The sequence below is a fragment of the Notamacropus eugenii genome, chromosome 1, assembly GCF_028372415.1.
Source record: "Notamacropus eugenii isolate mMacEug1 chromosome 1, mMacEug1.pri_v2, whole genome shotgun sequence".
NCBI lineage: Eukaryota > Metazoa > Chordata > Mammalia > Diprotodontia > Macropodidae > Notamacropus > Notamacropus eugenii.
The window spans coordinates 619,035,236-619,051,682 of record NC_092872.1 but is presented as its reverse complement, the minus strand read 5'-3'; the positions used below and the strand labels follow the sequence as shown (position 1 = coordinate 619,051,682).

General features: G+C 43.4%; 1 protein-coding gene across 6 annotated transcripts in view; it reads right to left on the bottom strand.

Annotated features, from left to right (window-relative positions):
• Positions 1-16,447, bottom strand: part of ANK1 (ankyrin 1) — a 188,241-nt gene that overhangs the window by 34,463 nt on the left and 137,331 nt on the right. For all 6 annotated transcript variants that reach the window (XM_072635086.1, XM_072635085.1, XM_072635084.1 and 3 more), the window contains 10 exons: positions 15,559-15,770; positions 14,198-14,402; positions 13,612-13,708; positions 12,891-13,119; positions 8,810-8,935; positions 8,532-8,651; positions 7,351-7,429; positions 7,012-7,086; positions 3,283-3,414; positions 1,702-1,848 (listed from right to left, as the gene is read on the bottom strand). In XM_072635086.1, the coding sequence (XP_072491187.1) occupies positions 1,702-1,848; positions 3,283-3,414; positions 7,012-7,086; positions 7,351-7,429; positions 8,532-8,651; positions 8,810-8,935; positions 12,891-13,119; positions 13,612-13,708; positions 14,198-14,402; positions 15,559-15,770 (1,422 nt within the window). The remainder of the gene's footprint in view (positions 1-1,701; positions 1,849-3,282; positions 3,415-7,011; positions 7,087-7,350; positions 7,430-8,531; positions 8,652-8,809; positions 8,936-12,890; positions 13,120-13,611; positions 13,709-14,197; positions 14,403-15,558; positions 15,771-16,447) is intronic.

Genomic DNA, 16,447 nt, shown 5'->3' with positions numbered 1-16,447 from the left:
ACAGGATGTGGCCTGCATCTGGCAGCACTAGATGGCATGTTTCAGGACACACAGAACACAGAAGAGAAAAGTGTGAGGGGCTCGGCATGCAGAGACTCCAGCTGGCTTGGGGCCAGGCAGGCCTCCCTGGTGGTAGGGGGCCACAGCTCTTCCAATAGCATCCCCTTCTTTGGGGGTGCCCACTTCCCGATCCCTGCTCCCCAGGGACTCCATCCCCACTTATTGAAGGCCTGGTGCAGAGGCATACCTCATGCCTCCATGTACCATTTACACATCAGCAGCTCCTGGAAGATTGGTATAATCACGTATTTGGGAAAATAAATGCCAAGTTAAGTTTTCTATGGTAGGACCTTAGATCACAGGACTTAGACTTGGAAGAGACCCTTAAAAACTGCATAGTCCAACCTCCTCGTTTTACAGTTGGGGGAAACTGAGGCCTGGTGATCTGTTCAAGGTCAGGTAGTTAAGTGTTGGCGCTGGAATTTGACCTTGAGCATTCTACTACATCAGTTATTTCATTTTTTTTAAATTAAAAGGCATGAATGTCAGTCTAGAGGCTGTAACCTTGTATAAGATCCAGAGATAATTATAGAATAATGGATTGAGAATTGGAAGGGACCTTAGAGATCATCTAATCCAACCCCCTTATTTTTCAGATGAGGAAACAGAGGTCTAGAGAGGTTACATGGACTTGTCCAAGGTCATATAGATTGTAAATAGCAGAACCAAGATTTGAACCCACATCTTCTGACTTCAAAACCAGTATTCTTTCCACTATACCATGTACTGGCTGAAGAGGGTGTAGAATCAACTATACCAAGATGGCATTGGGATTAGTGTCCTTAGTCAATTCCCCTTAGTTAAGGGATGAGCCCAAGGGTTGAGTCCAAGCCAAATGTATCCCCCACCCAATCTCTCTCTTTCTATTGGCTCCTACTTTATCAAGGACAGGGCAAGACTGGAAAAATCTTCCTGGAAAAATCCCTTGAGTCCTCCATCAACAGAAGGAACAAACAGTAGACAGAGGTCAATGTCTTCCTCTGGCTCCCTTTCTTTAGGCCAGGCTATTGGAGGGTCCATGGCATGCGGAACCACATTAGAATGAGAGGAGATGAAAGAAATGGGGGTTAGAAAAAGGAAGGAGGAAGAGCTAAGAGAGAGAGAGAGAAAGAGAGAGATTTGACTTTGGAAAAATAAGTGAAGGTCTTGATCTCATAGAGGCAGTCACAAAAGGAAGGGATTAAAATTTGGCATCCACAACCAGCCAGGCAGCCTTTGTTAAAGAGACAATGCTCCAAAGTCCTTCCCTAGGGAGAATTTAAAATTATTCATAATAGAGCTGGAAGGACCTTGAAAAAATCATCTAATCCAAAGCCCTGATTTTACAAAGAGGGACCCAGAGAACTGAATAGCCCCATGGTCATATGTACCCCTCATAATAGCAGAACAGGCAGGGACCAGAAGCCAGGCCCTGTCCAAAGTGCTCTGTCTGGGGGCACTGGCCCTCATAGAAAGAACTTAAAGCCTCCAGTTGGCCTCTCTCTCCTTCAGCCCTGCTCTTGCCCAGGCCTCCCCAAGGTCTCATACTAGAGGAGTTAACCCACCCTTCCTTTTGGAACACAGCTGGTTTCCAAGGAACTGGGACTTCCCACAATAGATCCTTATGGGCAGAGCCCAGGTTTGGTGGCCAGCAGAACTTACCATTCATCTGGGATGGTGATAAAGAGTAGTCCCGGTCTGGATACCGCCTGTCCGGTTTCAGGCTTCTACTCTGCCGGCCAGAACCTTCTAACATATTCACAATCTCACTCCGGTCAATGTTCCTCAGAGCCGTGTAAAGATTTTCCACTGTCAGTGGGGAAGGAAAGAATCAGGCATTACGTGAAAGAATGCTCATTGGGAACCATGCCTATATTTAGGCTAGCAAGGGAGACTGTTGGAGGTTTGACAATCATTTTGGGGGTGTTTGTGTGGTATGTGGGGAGATGTGGAAATAGAAGAGATGGCTTATTTTCTCAGAGAGTAGAAACACCCCCTGTCAGAATCTGGAACAAGTCTCTCTCCAGAGAGTAGCTTTTCACACTTTGGCAGATTACAACCCCTCCCACCCCCCCAACAACTGCCGCAGAGCATTCTCTGGAAGAAGTGGGTAGATTTCATAGAATAACTTCTCAGTGACTAATAGGCAAACTCCGAGAAAATGAGAAGATTCCTTTTGAAATTCTCTTCTCCAGGAAGCTGAGTGGAGATGGCAGGAATGAATGACCACATGTTCCATCCTAGGTTTGGAAGGATGAAGGTGTGGAATTGGCTAAGGGCAAAGAGGTCCCTCCATGAATGAAAACGTGAGCACAGACTCCTCTCTCCCTGGGATTAAGGAGGCGTGCCTAGACTGTCCCTGGCTATTCCTGCAAGAGTGAGCTCCAACTGGTTCTGAAGCTAAATTTCAAAGAGCTCAAATCCCAGTCATTTATCAGTTTTGCACTCACTGAATATTTTGGTGCATTTTAAATTTTATTAAGAAAGAGAGATTCTGGTACCAAGATTCTCCAATCCCTCAGCAGGATTCCCTAGCAACCTGGTACAGATTATGTTGTCCTAATCGCCAGGCAAAACATCGTGATAACATTCTACCTTCCTTCCTTACCCACAAATCTAGTGACATTACACCCCTGATCAACACTTTTCAGTGGCTCCTCTTCGCCTTGGCATTCAAGGCCCTCTACAGTCTTGGCATTCAAGGCTACCCAATCTCAGGGAAATCTACTTTCTTTGCTTCTGTGTACACCAGTATACACTTTACAATTCCTTTCCTTTTATACCTTAGCATATGACATTCCTTCTGCTTAGAATACTCTCCTTTCCCTCCTAGATCCATGAAATTCCTGTCCCTCCTTTAAATCTTAATACCTATGACATCTCCTTCATGTTCACCTTTTCTCCCTAGCTGGTAATCACAGCACTTTTTGCCTATTTCTAATGCACTTATCATGCATTATTTTGTATTCTAATTATCCCCCAGCTAGAGTGAATGCTCCACGAGGGCAGGCATCATAGTATCTAACACAGTCACTTAAAGTAACATTTGTTGTATCTTAATGCAATTAAGACGTGTGTGTGTATGCGTGCCGTGTGCGTGTGTTTACATTTCCTGAAAGACTTAACATCACAGATAGAGCCTGTGGCAAGGACAGCACAAACTCAGGGTGAGGATAATTTCTGCTTCCAAAACCTGGGGTAACCTTTTGAAGAGGAAGGTTTCCTTAGCCCAGGGATACTGACTCTGGGCATTTTTGCCTTCACGGATGACCCAGAGATTCAACAGGGCTGAGCTCTGTTCCAACAAGGAGTTGGGGTTCTCCACACGTATCCTGTTGATGTCCTCCACGCCAAATTGCAACTCACGAGCCAATTCTGCAAAAGAAACCCCCGAATCATGTAAGCAGAGCAAGAGGCTCCCACCAGCACTGGGATACCCCACCATTGCCAGGAAGTCAAAGAAGAGGTCTTCCTTTGGATCACATCATCTGAGATCTAGACATGGAAGAGACTTTGGAGATCTTCTAATCCAACCCCTTCCTCTGGGAAATGAGGAAACTGAGGAAGGCTAAGTGACTCATTCAAAGTTACACAGTGTAGTAAGTGATGGAGCCAGGATCCCAACCCGAGGGCCTCTGATGCGAAACCCAGCATTCTTCCTTCTGCCATAACACCGCGACATGTTAGCTTTGCAGTTCTTTATGGAGAGGCAGCTCCTGAGGTGGGGATTTATAGTGTCCACATCTCCCTCTCTCTTTAAGCATTAGTGTGTTACAGATGGAAAGATATCTTAGAGATTATCTGGTCTCATGCTACCATTTTATGGGAAATGAAACTGGGGCACAAAGAGAAAAGTGACTTTGAGAGGAGTGTTGGTACAAGTGAAGGAAGATCTGGGTGAGATGAGGGGGTTTGAAGACCTGGATCAGACGACCAGCTGTGTGACCTGGCAAAAAGCTCCAGCTCTCTGAAACATGTCTTCACTTGTGAAACGGGAGAACAACGCTTGGACTACCAACTTCACTGAGATATGCTAAAGATCAAATGGAATAATGTATGTGGCATATAAAAATATATATGTATATATGATACATAGATGTATGCATAAATAAAATATAAGAATGTAATATGTAATGTAATGTATATGTGTATAATATAGTATAATATAGCATATATGGTATGTGCAATGTATAAAATACTCTATACTATAGATATACAATATATGCATCTATAATCTACAACATATGATATTATAATAGGTAGGTAACATGTAATATATGTATAGGTATATATTATAGGCTAAATGCAATTTATGTAAATATGATATATATGTATGCATGTGTAGTAAACTATATATGATATGTGTAATATGTATATATGATACTATATAATGATATTTATATGTGTGTAATAAACTATACATATAAATACCATGTACGTATAATCTTCTATATGTGGTATATGTAATAAACTGTATATTCCATGTATATAATATACTACATGCATGTATGTAATATTTAGAATATACGTATATATTTGTGTAATATATTATATCTATAAAATATATGTATGTGTAATATACTATCTATCTATATCTAGACCTATAATTTCATTGGTGTAGGGAACTCCCAGCAAGGAAAATCCCTTTACTAATGTCAAACAGTGCCTATCCTGTAATTTAGAGAGGCTTAAAGAGTTGCCTGGGGCATTGCGAGATTAGGTGATGTGCCCAGGGTCACACAGCCAGCGTGTCAGAGGATTTGAACAAAGGTCTTCCCAAATCTGAGACCATCTCTCTTCCACTTTACTATTCTGCCTCTCTCTAAAAAAATATGCATACGTAAGCAATACATACTTTATACACATGTATTATATAACACACACAACATAACATATATAACATGCATGTATCACACAACACATATACCAGAAAGAAATATACAATACAATGTAATATATATGTACACACAACACACACGTAACACATATTACATATATATGTATTATATTATTATGTACTCTTTTTACCTAAAATCACATAGACAGTAGTGGAGCTACACTAGAATCTGGCTTCCCCTAACTCCTTTGACCTGTGACCTGTGACCTGTGACCAGGTCATACTGCCTCTCACTCATCTTACCACACAGTCTATTATCACCAAAAACCCAAACAAACCCCCAAACCCAACCGACCTATAAATACTTAGATAATGCTCTATTTCTGTATTTATATTTCCTCAGGAGAAAGATTTTATTTGCATTTAAAATGAAAATGTAAAGGTACCAACTCTAATACTGGTTCTATAAGTACTTTGAGGGGTAGAAGAGTATTAAAGACTCATTTCAAGGATGAAGGAGCTGGAGGAAGAGAGAAAGGAAACAGAGAGAGAGAAAATGAGATTAAAGAAGGCAGAGACAGTAAGAAAGAAGAGAATAAAAATGGAGATAAAATAAGAAAAAGAACACAAGAGATAATGAGAACATATAAGAAGATGAGAGAAGAAAGATAGGATGGTGGCCAATAGCCAGGAAAAGAGTAAGAAACAGAGAAAACACAAAAGAGAGCAAGAGGTAGAGAGAATGAGAGGAAAAAGGGGGAAAGAGAAGAAAGGAATCAGGGAGATAGGATAAGAGGGAGAGAGAAATAAATGACAGATAAAGAGCACAAAGGAGAGAGAAAAACAGGTAAGGAGGAAGGGAGGGGAGATGGGAGATAGAAAGGGAAAGAGGGAGGGGAGAGGGAGGGAGAGAGACAGAGAGACAAAGAGAGACAGAGAGAGAGACAGACAGAGACAGACAAACAGAGACACAGAGAGAGAGAGAGAGAGAGAGAGAGAGAGAGAGAGAGAGAGAGAGAGAGAGAGAGAGAGAGAGAGAGAGAGAGAGAGAGAGAGAGAGAGAGAGAGAGAGAGAGAGAGAGAGAGAGAGAGAGAGAGAGAGAGAGAGAGAGAGAGAGAACGGGGGGGGAGGGGAAATGGCTGAATCAAGATTTAAAGAACAGACTTCTGAATTTCCAGGTCCCTAGTCTTGTCTTCCCATGGGCTCTCCCAAAGCTTTCATTGAGGGGCTGGCAGGAGTGACTGGATGAAGAGTTTCCCATCATAGGAAGGATTAAGAAGTAAAACAGAGGAAAAATCTCCAATGTCCACTGTCCTTCTGGTCACCTCTCTCAATTGGATGAAGATGGCCCCTCACCCTGCAGATGACAACTACCTCTAGGGATTATAAATGCAAATCCTGGAGAATCCCCTACCATTCAAGGCACCATTTGAAAAGGCTAATCTCCTAGAGTGACTGGAGCACCCAACTGCACTCAGGGGCCCTCATGACCTTTGGAGAACCATCCCACCTCTGTGGGCTTCCATTTCTTGTCCCTCCCAGCTCTCAGATCCTATGATGATAGAGTCACAAACCCAACAGAACTACCACATTCTGTCTCTCTACTTTGCATTCTTATCTGTCATTTCTTTCTTTCTCTCTCTGTCTTCCCTACTAAGAATCTTAGGTGGTACAGTGGATAGAGTTCCATGGCACTTGGAGTCAGGAAGACTTGTATTCTTGAGCTCAAATCTGACCTTAGGCACTTCCTAACTGTGTGACCCTGGGCAAGTCATTTAACCTTGTTTGCCTCAGTTTCCTCATCTGTAAAATGAGCTGGAAAAGGAAATGGCAGACCACTCCAGTGCCTTGGCCAAGAAAAACCCAAATGGGGTCATGGAGAGTCAGACATGACTGAAAAATGACTGAACAATAACAAACTTTTCCCATCTAATTCTATCTCCCTGCATCCTTCCTTTCCCTTTTCCCCCCTTCCCCTTCCCCCTTTCCTTAAAAAAGGCACCATAAGGGCCACTCAGGCAAGAGTTACAACAATATTTGCAGTATACTATATGAACAACCCACTTACGAGGAACTGGATACAAAACACAGTACCAGAAGATGGAAATGGGGCTAGTTCCTTTCTCTGACTTACCTGCCCAGCTGAGGCCGAGGTGTTCTGATATAATAGCCATTTTCATATCTGCTCTGTCTGTCCCACTGAGAGAACCTGTAGAGAAAACATGAGGCTTCATTTGGTCACTGTCACTGTCAAGCGAAGGTGGGCTATGTCTGAATGGTGACCAGGTGATGGTGGGCATGGTGCTAGGCACAGGGCAAGAGTTAAATCAGTGGATTAGTCAAGCCAGGCTCATGGCTAGGATGGTAGCAGCCTGCATGAGTCTTCAAGAGGGGTCAGGGAAATAATCCAATGAGCAGCCTTTTTGGAATGCTGGGAGGTGGGGGATACAGAACATCACACAGAAGTTTGTACCAAGAGTCGTTTCACTGAGGAGGCTGTATCTTTCCCTCAAGGCCAGAGGAGTTAAAGTCCTTCTCCTATCATCAGCTCCCTGTAGAAAAAGAAGAAAAGGTGGTACCAGGTATTTTTTTCTTTATCAGGGTCCTCTTCAAAAAACTTAAACAATTTAGAACTTAAAGGGACCTTAGATGGCATCTTGGATCTAAACTCTTCATGTTTTATTATTACTTCTTTTTGAGGCAATCGTGCTTATGTGGTTTGCCCAGGGTCACACAGCTAGTAAGTGTCTGAGGCTGCATTTGAACTCGGGTCCTCTTGACTCCAGAGTTGATGCGCCATTCACTGTGCCACCTTGCTTCCCTTAACCTTTTCATTTTTACCAGTAAGGAAACTGAGTCCCAGAGAGGTAAAGATCATGCAGCTAGTGACTAAAAGAGCCAAGATTCAAACCCAGGTCCTCTGTGCTTCAGAGGGAAAGGGCAGTATAGTGGATAGGGTTTTATTTACACTTGGAATTAGGGAGACCTGGGTTTGAATTCTACCTCAGATGATGAATATCTGTGTGACCCTGGTCAAGTAACAACCTGCCTGGCCCTTGGTTCCATTATCTGTAAAATGTGGGGCGGGAACTAATTTCAGGTACAGGTTGGACCTAGATGGCCTCTGAACTTCCTTCCAACTCTGAGATCTTCTGATTCTTTTGGGGTTCAGGGCCTGTGTGAGTTTGTATTGAGTTTCTGAAACACTAGGACTGTGGTCCAGAGCCCCATGATCCTTCTCTCTCTGGGTTTGGCATGCGGGGGAAGATAGGCTATAAGGACCAAGGCACTGGGAGGTAACTGGATTTTTTAAAAATGAAAGTATAGAGAACCCAGTGAGAAATCCCATTCCTAGTATTATTGTGCCCTTTCCATGACTATGGCCAAGGCTGGCTGCATTTGCTGAAAGAGGCAGGCTACGTTCTCCCTCTCAGGTTGTGGATGACTGGCCCTGAGAGGAAAGGAATGTCCGATTGTATCTCTGAGATACAATTCAAAGGCTGTTGTTCTATATTAGGAAATAGTACCAAGTGACCAAGTCACTAGGACTACAGCAGGCTTTTGGTCCTGGATAAGGGCTAGCCCACTCCTGAGGTCATTCCTAATCACTTGACCCTAGCAAGGAGACACTGGGAGCAGAGTGGTGTGGCTTACTTTGGTGCATGGGGGCATTGTGATGTTCAAGTGGCAGAGGATATGTTGAGAGTCCTCATATTTCATCGCCTTTCGCAGAAAAGACAGAGATCCTCCAGCTTCTCGACTGCTGTCCCTAACCTGAAGGGAATGAGAGGGAACAAAGACTCAGGGGATTCCTGTAGAAAGGGCCTCAGTCGATCAGTGTGTTTACCACTTCAATGTATGTCTGGCTCACAGACTTCCGCGTCCCTTCTCCCCTGCAAGGTCTCAAGCAGAGGTCCCACAAGCATCCGTACCTTCACAGGTATGGCAAGACGGTTTTCTCGAAAGGACTGGAAGTGAAAGCTCCGCTGTTGGGCAGCTTTTTTGACAGGTACCAGGTTCCCAGAGAGCTCGGCAAAGAGGGGCATTCCTTCCAACACCTAGAGGAAGGAAGGAGATAAAGCCACAGGACATGTCAGAAAGAATCCTCACATAGCTATCCTTCCTTTGATTGGATCGATTCAACAAGGATTTATTAAATATCTACTATGTGCATGACAATCTACTCAGTTTCTGGGAATACAGAGAAAAAAATAGTCCCTATTCTCAAAAAGCTTACATTCTGGGTCACAATAGGTAAATATAATATAATAATTATCATATAGAATATATTATAATGTCACTTAATAATTATTATTCTTTTTAAACCAGACCTGTAATTTTATCAGTGTTGGGAGGGTCCTTTATAATACAGATTAACATTTTTGGGGTGTAATCTATAGTCTTAGAGGGTTTCCTGGTAGCCCTGAGAAATTAAGTGATTTGCCCAAGGTGAGACAAGACTTCAGACAAGAATTCAGGTCTTCCTGATTCGAAAGTCAGCTAACTACCCACTATTCAATGCTGCCTCTGAAAATGCAAAATATTACAACTTTGGTGGAGGGAGGGGGTCATGGAGGATTAAGATGGGCCTCCTGTAGAACGGAGCAACTGACTTGAGCCTGGAAAGAGAACAGGGAGGGGATAGACGTGAGGAGGGAAAGCATTCCAGGCTTGGGAAAGAACAAATAGTAAAGTTTGGAACACAGACCATGCAGGAGGGGAAGGATAGTGTGAATCAGCATGGAAAGAAAGGCCAGAGCCAGATGTGAAGGGTTTAATATGCTGGGGGATTTTACATTTTCCAGAGGTCTTTCTATTTTCCAGAGGAGCTGCTCTCTCCTGGAGGCAGTCGGAAGGTTCTGGCATTTTTTGAGCTAGCGAGCGGCAGAGTCAGACCTGTGTTTTAGGTTTATCAATCTGGCAGCTGTTGGAAGATGGATTAGATGGGGGGTAAGGGACTGGAAGTAGAGAGAATTAGGAAGTTATAGCAATACTCCAGGGGACAGATGTTGAAGGCCAGAACTGGATCATTCATCTCTCTTACTGGGCTATTTTATTTTAATTGAGGAAGGCTATTCTGTTACCACCATATAACAGGGAGAGCAGCTCGGAGAGGAATCCTTAGGAATCCCTATATATGATCTTTATCAGAATAATTATCATTATAGCATAACATTTGTACTAATGACATAGTACAGATAAGGCATAGTGTTGGCAAACTGCCCTATAGTGTTCAGTGTAACCATAAGGAGTACTGGATATTCCCTTGATACTCTATGCTACCTCCTTCGTGGGGTACCTTTTGGCAAGGGAAGAGACTAAGCATCTATGTAGTGCCAATTACACTGTGCTAAGTAAGGAATTTTGCAAATATAATCTCATTGGATCCTCATAATAGCCTCTTAGGAAGGTGCCATTCTACAGTTGAGGAAACATGGCAAACAGCAGTGAAGTGACTTGCCCAAGCTCCCACAGCTAGTAAGTGCCTGAGTCTGGAATTTGAACTCAGATCTTCTCGACTCCATGTCTAGCACTCTATCTACTGTGCCACCTGCCCCTCAGGTACCATGGGGTACAGATTCAAGTCAGAAAAAAATCCAAAGTGAATAATTAGGCTAAGTAACACTGAGAAATAAAGGGAAGGCTGAGCTTTCCTTAAGACTTCACTGATTTTCTCTCAAGGTGGATAACTATCTGGCTAAATCAGAGGCTGCTCAATGGGGACTGGCAGAAATTCCCACCTTCAGCTTTTCAGGGAAGTGGTAAAAATTCCAGGAGTTCTGAGACCCTTCTTCCTCCTTCTCATTCTTAGCTACAGCCTTCTCTTGAGGTCACATCACAAGTCTTGGGGTAGGAATGGGGAGGTCTTGGATGGCTAGGAAGCGATCAAGCAGGAGGCAGATGAGTTGGGTAAAGACAGGAAATCGAAGACCAGAGATGGGGAGTTTTCTGTTCCTGAATACCCTTGCTGAAACAGAACTCTTTTTCTTTCATTTTTTTTTAAAATCCCTGGAATACAGGGTCAGATAGCCCTCCCACACCATACTTTGTCCTTGTATCACTCCTTTTCAGTTGGTTTTCTTGAGATACCTCGAATTTCAACAGACCTCCAACTTCAAAACTGATCTGATCCCTGGAAAAATATACCTCCTTCTTGTGTGCTTATTTTATTTGAGGGAATATTTGGTCAGAATTTTACTAGAGTGAAAGTTCCCCAGGCAACGAATTTGTCCAAGGAAATTAGCATGCTTGCTCTAGAGTTAAAGTCACGCTCCAAATAACTGATAGATATTTTCATCTTGCCTGTTCTTTACACAGTTTTCAAAGGAAAATCTATGTGTGCAGGGATTTATTGGACACAGTTGACCAGGATACCCCAGTGCCAAGGTCAAAAGATCTCTAGTGCTGAAGATGGCTGGAGAATTTGTGAGAGATATCTTGTTAACACATGAACTCATCTTATACTTCATACAAAAGAGTGAAAGAATGGTACTTTTACAAATATAATCTCATTTCATCCTCATAGTAGCCTTCTTAGACTAACCTCAGAGTAACACCTATGAGTAACCTAGAATAACAATATCACCTAGAGTAACAACAATCAATGCCTGGCATGTGTAGAGTGATTTCAAAGGATTTTCCACATCTTATTTTAAGCTATCCTTAGTGAGATGAGGAGTGAAGGTATCATTATATTCATTTCCCTATAGTCACTCAGCTAGTAAGTGGCAGAGCTGAGGTTCTAACCCTGGACTCTAGCTACTGGTTACTTCTCTATCAGTGGGTCCCACAGTCAGTCCACTATGGATCCTGCAGCTGTGTGATGTCTCCTACCCTGTAGAAAATAACCTCACATGGCAAATTCCAGAAGGACTAATAAGATTCACCTTCCCGATTTGGAATCACCACTTATTCCTATCATTCACTCTGTCCTCTCTATGGCTTCTGCACCAGGGGAGAACCAAAGCATAGATCTTAGAGCTAGAAGGGACTTGGAGGGTCTCTATGTCCAAGCTCTCATTTTACAGAAACTGAGATCCAGAGAAAAGTGATGGAGCCAAAGTCAAGCAGTTAGTAAATAGCAAAGCTGGAATCAGATGCTTACTAGCTTTATGATGCTAGGTATGTCGCTTCATCTTTCTCAGAACTGGTTTTCCTCATCTGTAAAATGGGGATAATGATAGGACTTTCCCATGAGAATCAAATGAAATCATATATGTAAAGTATACTTTATAAATCTCTGTGAATTTTTTGTTGTTCAGTTATTTTTCAGTTGTGTTTGACTCTCTGTGACCTCATTTGGGGTTTTCTTGTCAAAGATACCAGAATGGTTTGTCATTATCTTTTCCAGCTCATTTTACAGATGAAGAAATTGAGGCAAACAGGGTGAAGTGACTTAGTAGTAAGTATCTGAGCCTAGATTTGAAGTCAGGAAGATGAATATTCCTGACTCCAAGCCTGGCACTTTATCTACTTTATCTTGCCATCTAGCTGCCCATGTGACATTTTAGTTATTATTGTTATTTTCCCATTTTACCACACTGCTTCTACCCCTTCATTATTTAACACAAAGCAAGACTGCCACTGGTCTCTCCTCAAATACCTCTGAACTTTGTTGGTAGGAATGCAGACTACAGCTTAGGTCCAAGTTGTATAAATCTTAAGTGTAAACCACAGTAGATGCCATTTTTAATGAACACTCACACAAAAATCAATGTGCGTGTATTTGCCTTTCAAAGAGGCATCATTTGAGAAATGATATCCTTTATTTAAGATAATATGGCATGTCCTTTTGCCTGTAATCAAACAGCCCAAACTTCTCAGGAAACATGAGTTGAGACTCCCACTCTCTTTAGGGGATTGGAGTTTCCCAATGACCTGGGACAGTTGGAAAGCCATTTCTGGTTTCCCTTCTTTCTGCTTTAGATATTCTCTCAGCATGGAAGCTCTAGGGGCAGAGAAGGTGTGAATGACTGCCTCTCCCAAGCAATGTTCTCTGGCAGCATTGAGTACCTCAATGTCTCTGCTCCGAGCTACTTCAGTGAAGTTTTCATGTTGCTCTAGGGTCTTGTCTACTTTGTCATCTGTCATGCAGTAGCAGCGTAGCCGTCCCTCTCTTGCATCATTCATCTTGGCAAACACCACAAACTTGGCCATATATGGCACAGCGATCAGTTCTTTGTACAGCAGTGTGGCAAAGTCCACAGCCTCAGCTGTCCGTGGGCAATCGGACAACCAAAACCTAAGGAACAAGCGTAGCTTTTAAGGCAGGGTCAACCCCTTAACCCCACTTCAAACTCAGAAGGTCATGTGAAATGAAGAGTCAAGATCTAAGTCATATATGAAAAAATCTCTGTTGCTCCCTTAAGGAGACAGATAGCATGAGATCTGGTAGGTCAGGTCAGGTCAGGTCAGGTCAAGAAATTAGCACTCTCTGCCACCCCACATCTAGACTGAAGGAGAAAGCAGATTAACTTGTATATGTGGGATCAGGATCATAGATTTAGGTCTGGAAGGAATCTTAGATGTCATTTATTCCAACCTTCCATTTTGCAGATAAGGAAACTGCTTCTCAGAGACTTGTTCAGAGTCACCATCTGTGAGGAGCAAAGCTGAGATTTGAACCCAGGTCTTGTTACTCCATATCCAGTTCTCTATGACACCAGATGCAATATGCTTATAAGGAGAGAATGAGACCCATCCCTTCCCATCTCTTCCCCTCAACCCAACTCACCTTGCAGATACATTGGTGGTGAAGTTGGCACACTCATTGGCATAGACCAACTTGGTAGTTCCTGTAATATCTTCCCATTGGGCTTGTGCTATTCCTCCTGCAATGTGGGCAGAGAAATGATGAGGTTTAGGGATGTCCTATCAGCACCTACACCCCTACAGAGGGCCACTTCACAGGGCCTCTGTGCTCCCCTTGAATTCACAAGAAATCTAGGAACCAAACATACAAGGACAAAGATGGGTAGGTCTACATGAAGCTTCCTTTGGCTCTCTAAACAAAGCCTTTTTTTCTATCATGCCCTCCCTCTCTAGCACCACCCCATCCCACTTGCCTCCTTCAGATTAAAGAGACCCAGACACAGGAGAATGGATCTTAATTTAAGCTCATCATCCCTACACACCTCCTTCCAAGAACAAATCACCATGAGTGAAGTCAACACACTGTGAGGTGAACAGTATATGAAAGGAGGGGGACGCAATCTCCGCCCGTACGTATTCCCACCTGGCTGCTTCTGCAGGAGTTGCTATGGCAGAGGCAAAGTTATTGCAGGAAGAAACAGGGACAGAGGCAGGAGGGCGTCTCTCACCAATGACACTGCAGAGTAGGCGGAGACTTGTGGTGTCCCCTTCCCCGCTGTCCCGGGGATTGTCTTTCCAAGAAGGAGGTAGAGGGATCCGGAGCCCTATGGGCCGGTGGAACTTTCTCCGGCGGGGTTCCACGGTCACAATTGGGCTGAAAGTTGCCTGGTTGCCCAAAAGTTTGGTGACTAGTTCGTCTGGCACAGGTTGAGCCTGGGAAGGTAGTGAAGTAACTTAGTGCTCGATAAGGGGACAACTGCGGACACTTTATTTCAATTACTACTCTTTCTGGTCAGTCTGTAGGGTGAACAGTGGGGCCTACATTATTGCATTACTTAAGGAACTTTCCTGCCCCACCTCCCCTTCCCTCCATCTTTCTTGATGGGCCATAACTTTCAATGTTAGTTGCCTTCGTGCTCACTCACCAGTCCAGAACAAAACTGTAACATCATAATAATTCAGAGTTCTTCAGAGTCTACAAAGCACTTCCCTCAGAAGAATTCCATGAAGTTGGTAACACACAAAGTATTATTTCTATTTCATGGAGAATGAGGCTCAGAGGATTGGGTGATACGCCTACCATCACATAGCTAGCTAATGTTAGACTCAGGATCTGAATTCCAATTTTTTGACTTCAAATCCAGTGCTCTTTCTCTTACTCTTTCTACATTGCCTTGGTGAAGATGGTTTTTATTCTTTTCAGGTCCTGAATGACATCCCTTCCCAAGCCCTGCCCTGGTACCCTACCACTACCTCCCTCCCTAAAAACAACCACCACCACCACAACCACCATTACTACTACCACCATCACCACCACCATCACCATCACTACAACTACCATTACTACCATTTACCACTACCACCATAATCACCACCACCACCACCACCACCATCACCACCTCCACCTATTCTTATGAAATTAACCAAAACTCATGCTCACTGAGACATAAAAGACTATTATGGATTAATATGGACTTTCACTCAAGGGTATCCTATTTAGTATAAGTCTTACATGGTGGGAAAGAACTTCCTGACATACCTAGAAAGCATAGTAAAAATCCTGTCAACAGGCTGATTGTACCTTCTCACAGAGGGTGGTCAAAGGGCCTCATTTATAACTTACATGCTGGGACCCTTTAGCATCATCAGATCAAAGGAGTTGGAGATGGAAGGGCCTTTAGGGAACATTAGAGGACCTATCATTTTACAGGTAAGGAAACTGAGGCCCAGAAAAGCTAAGCAGTTTCCCCAAAATTACGTAAGCATCAAGTAATGGAGATAGGCCTGAAGCTCAGGTCTTTGACCTCCTGCTCCGGTACTTTTATCCATTATACTCATTCTCTGCTAAGGAGGGCTTGGGTCACTTTACCTGGAGAGCCAGTTTGACTTTCTTGGTAACAGCAGTTTCAGGAAAGGTTGCTTGCACCATGGGGACCAGCCTGCTCTTTAGAGACCCCCCTTCAGGGCCGATCATATCAAAGTCTTGGCAGAGGCGAGACATGACCACAAAATACAAGGGGAAGTCTGTGGTGATGATCCGGCAAACCCGCTTCTTCTCCAGCTCCTCCAAGCTCTCCAGTTCTGTAGACACCAAAAAAACCCCAAACCCTCCTGGTCATGACAGATGGCTACCCAACACCCTGCTTTTGGAGGAGTGGGGTCATCTTATACTCTGCTGCCTTTCTCCCCAACACAAACCACATGCCATAATTCAAGGTAGTTCTGATGCCCTGGAGGGTCTGGACAGGAGAACCAGGAGTGATGCCTTAAGAGTCAACAATGACTGCTTGGATTGTTCACACAGGATTGAGAATTGGGACCTTAGAGAGAATCCATTCAACCCCATCACTTTGTAGGTCAGAAAAGTGAGGCTCAGAGAGCTGAAATAACATGTCCAAGGTAATATAGTCAGGAATAATAGACATGGGGGTCAAGTCCAGGTCTCCTGGCTCTTAATTCTTTGTTCATTCTATTATACATCTGGAATTTTGATAGCAGCAGGTAGATCTTAAGCCCTCAAACTCTTGTACCTTTCCTATCCCCTTTCCCCAAAGCACAGCAGGATTGGGATGGTGGTGGAAGCAATTGGGCCTTCTATTCTTAGCTGTTGCCATCACTGTAGCTACATTCCTCCTGCCTTCCCCCAGCCCCAATCTCAGGGCTTTTTTTCCTCCTTCTTTTCTTCTTTGTTTTGTCTAATATCTTCCTTAGGAGGTAACATGAGCTAATTTGTTAAGTTCATTGCACTAAAGTGCTAA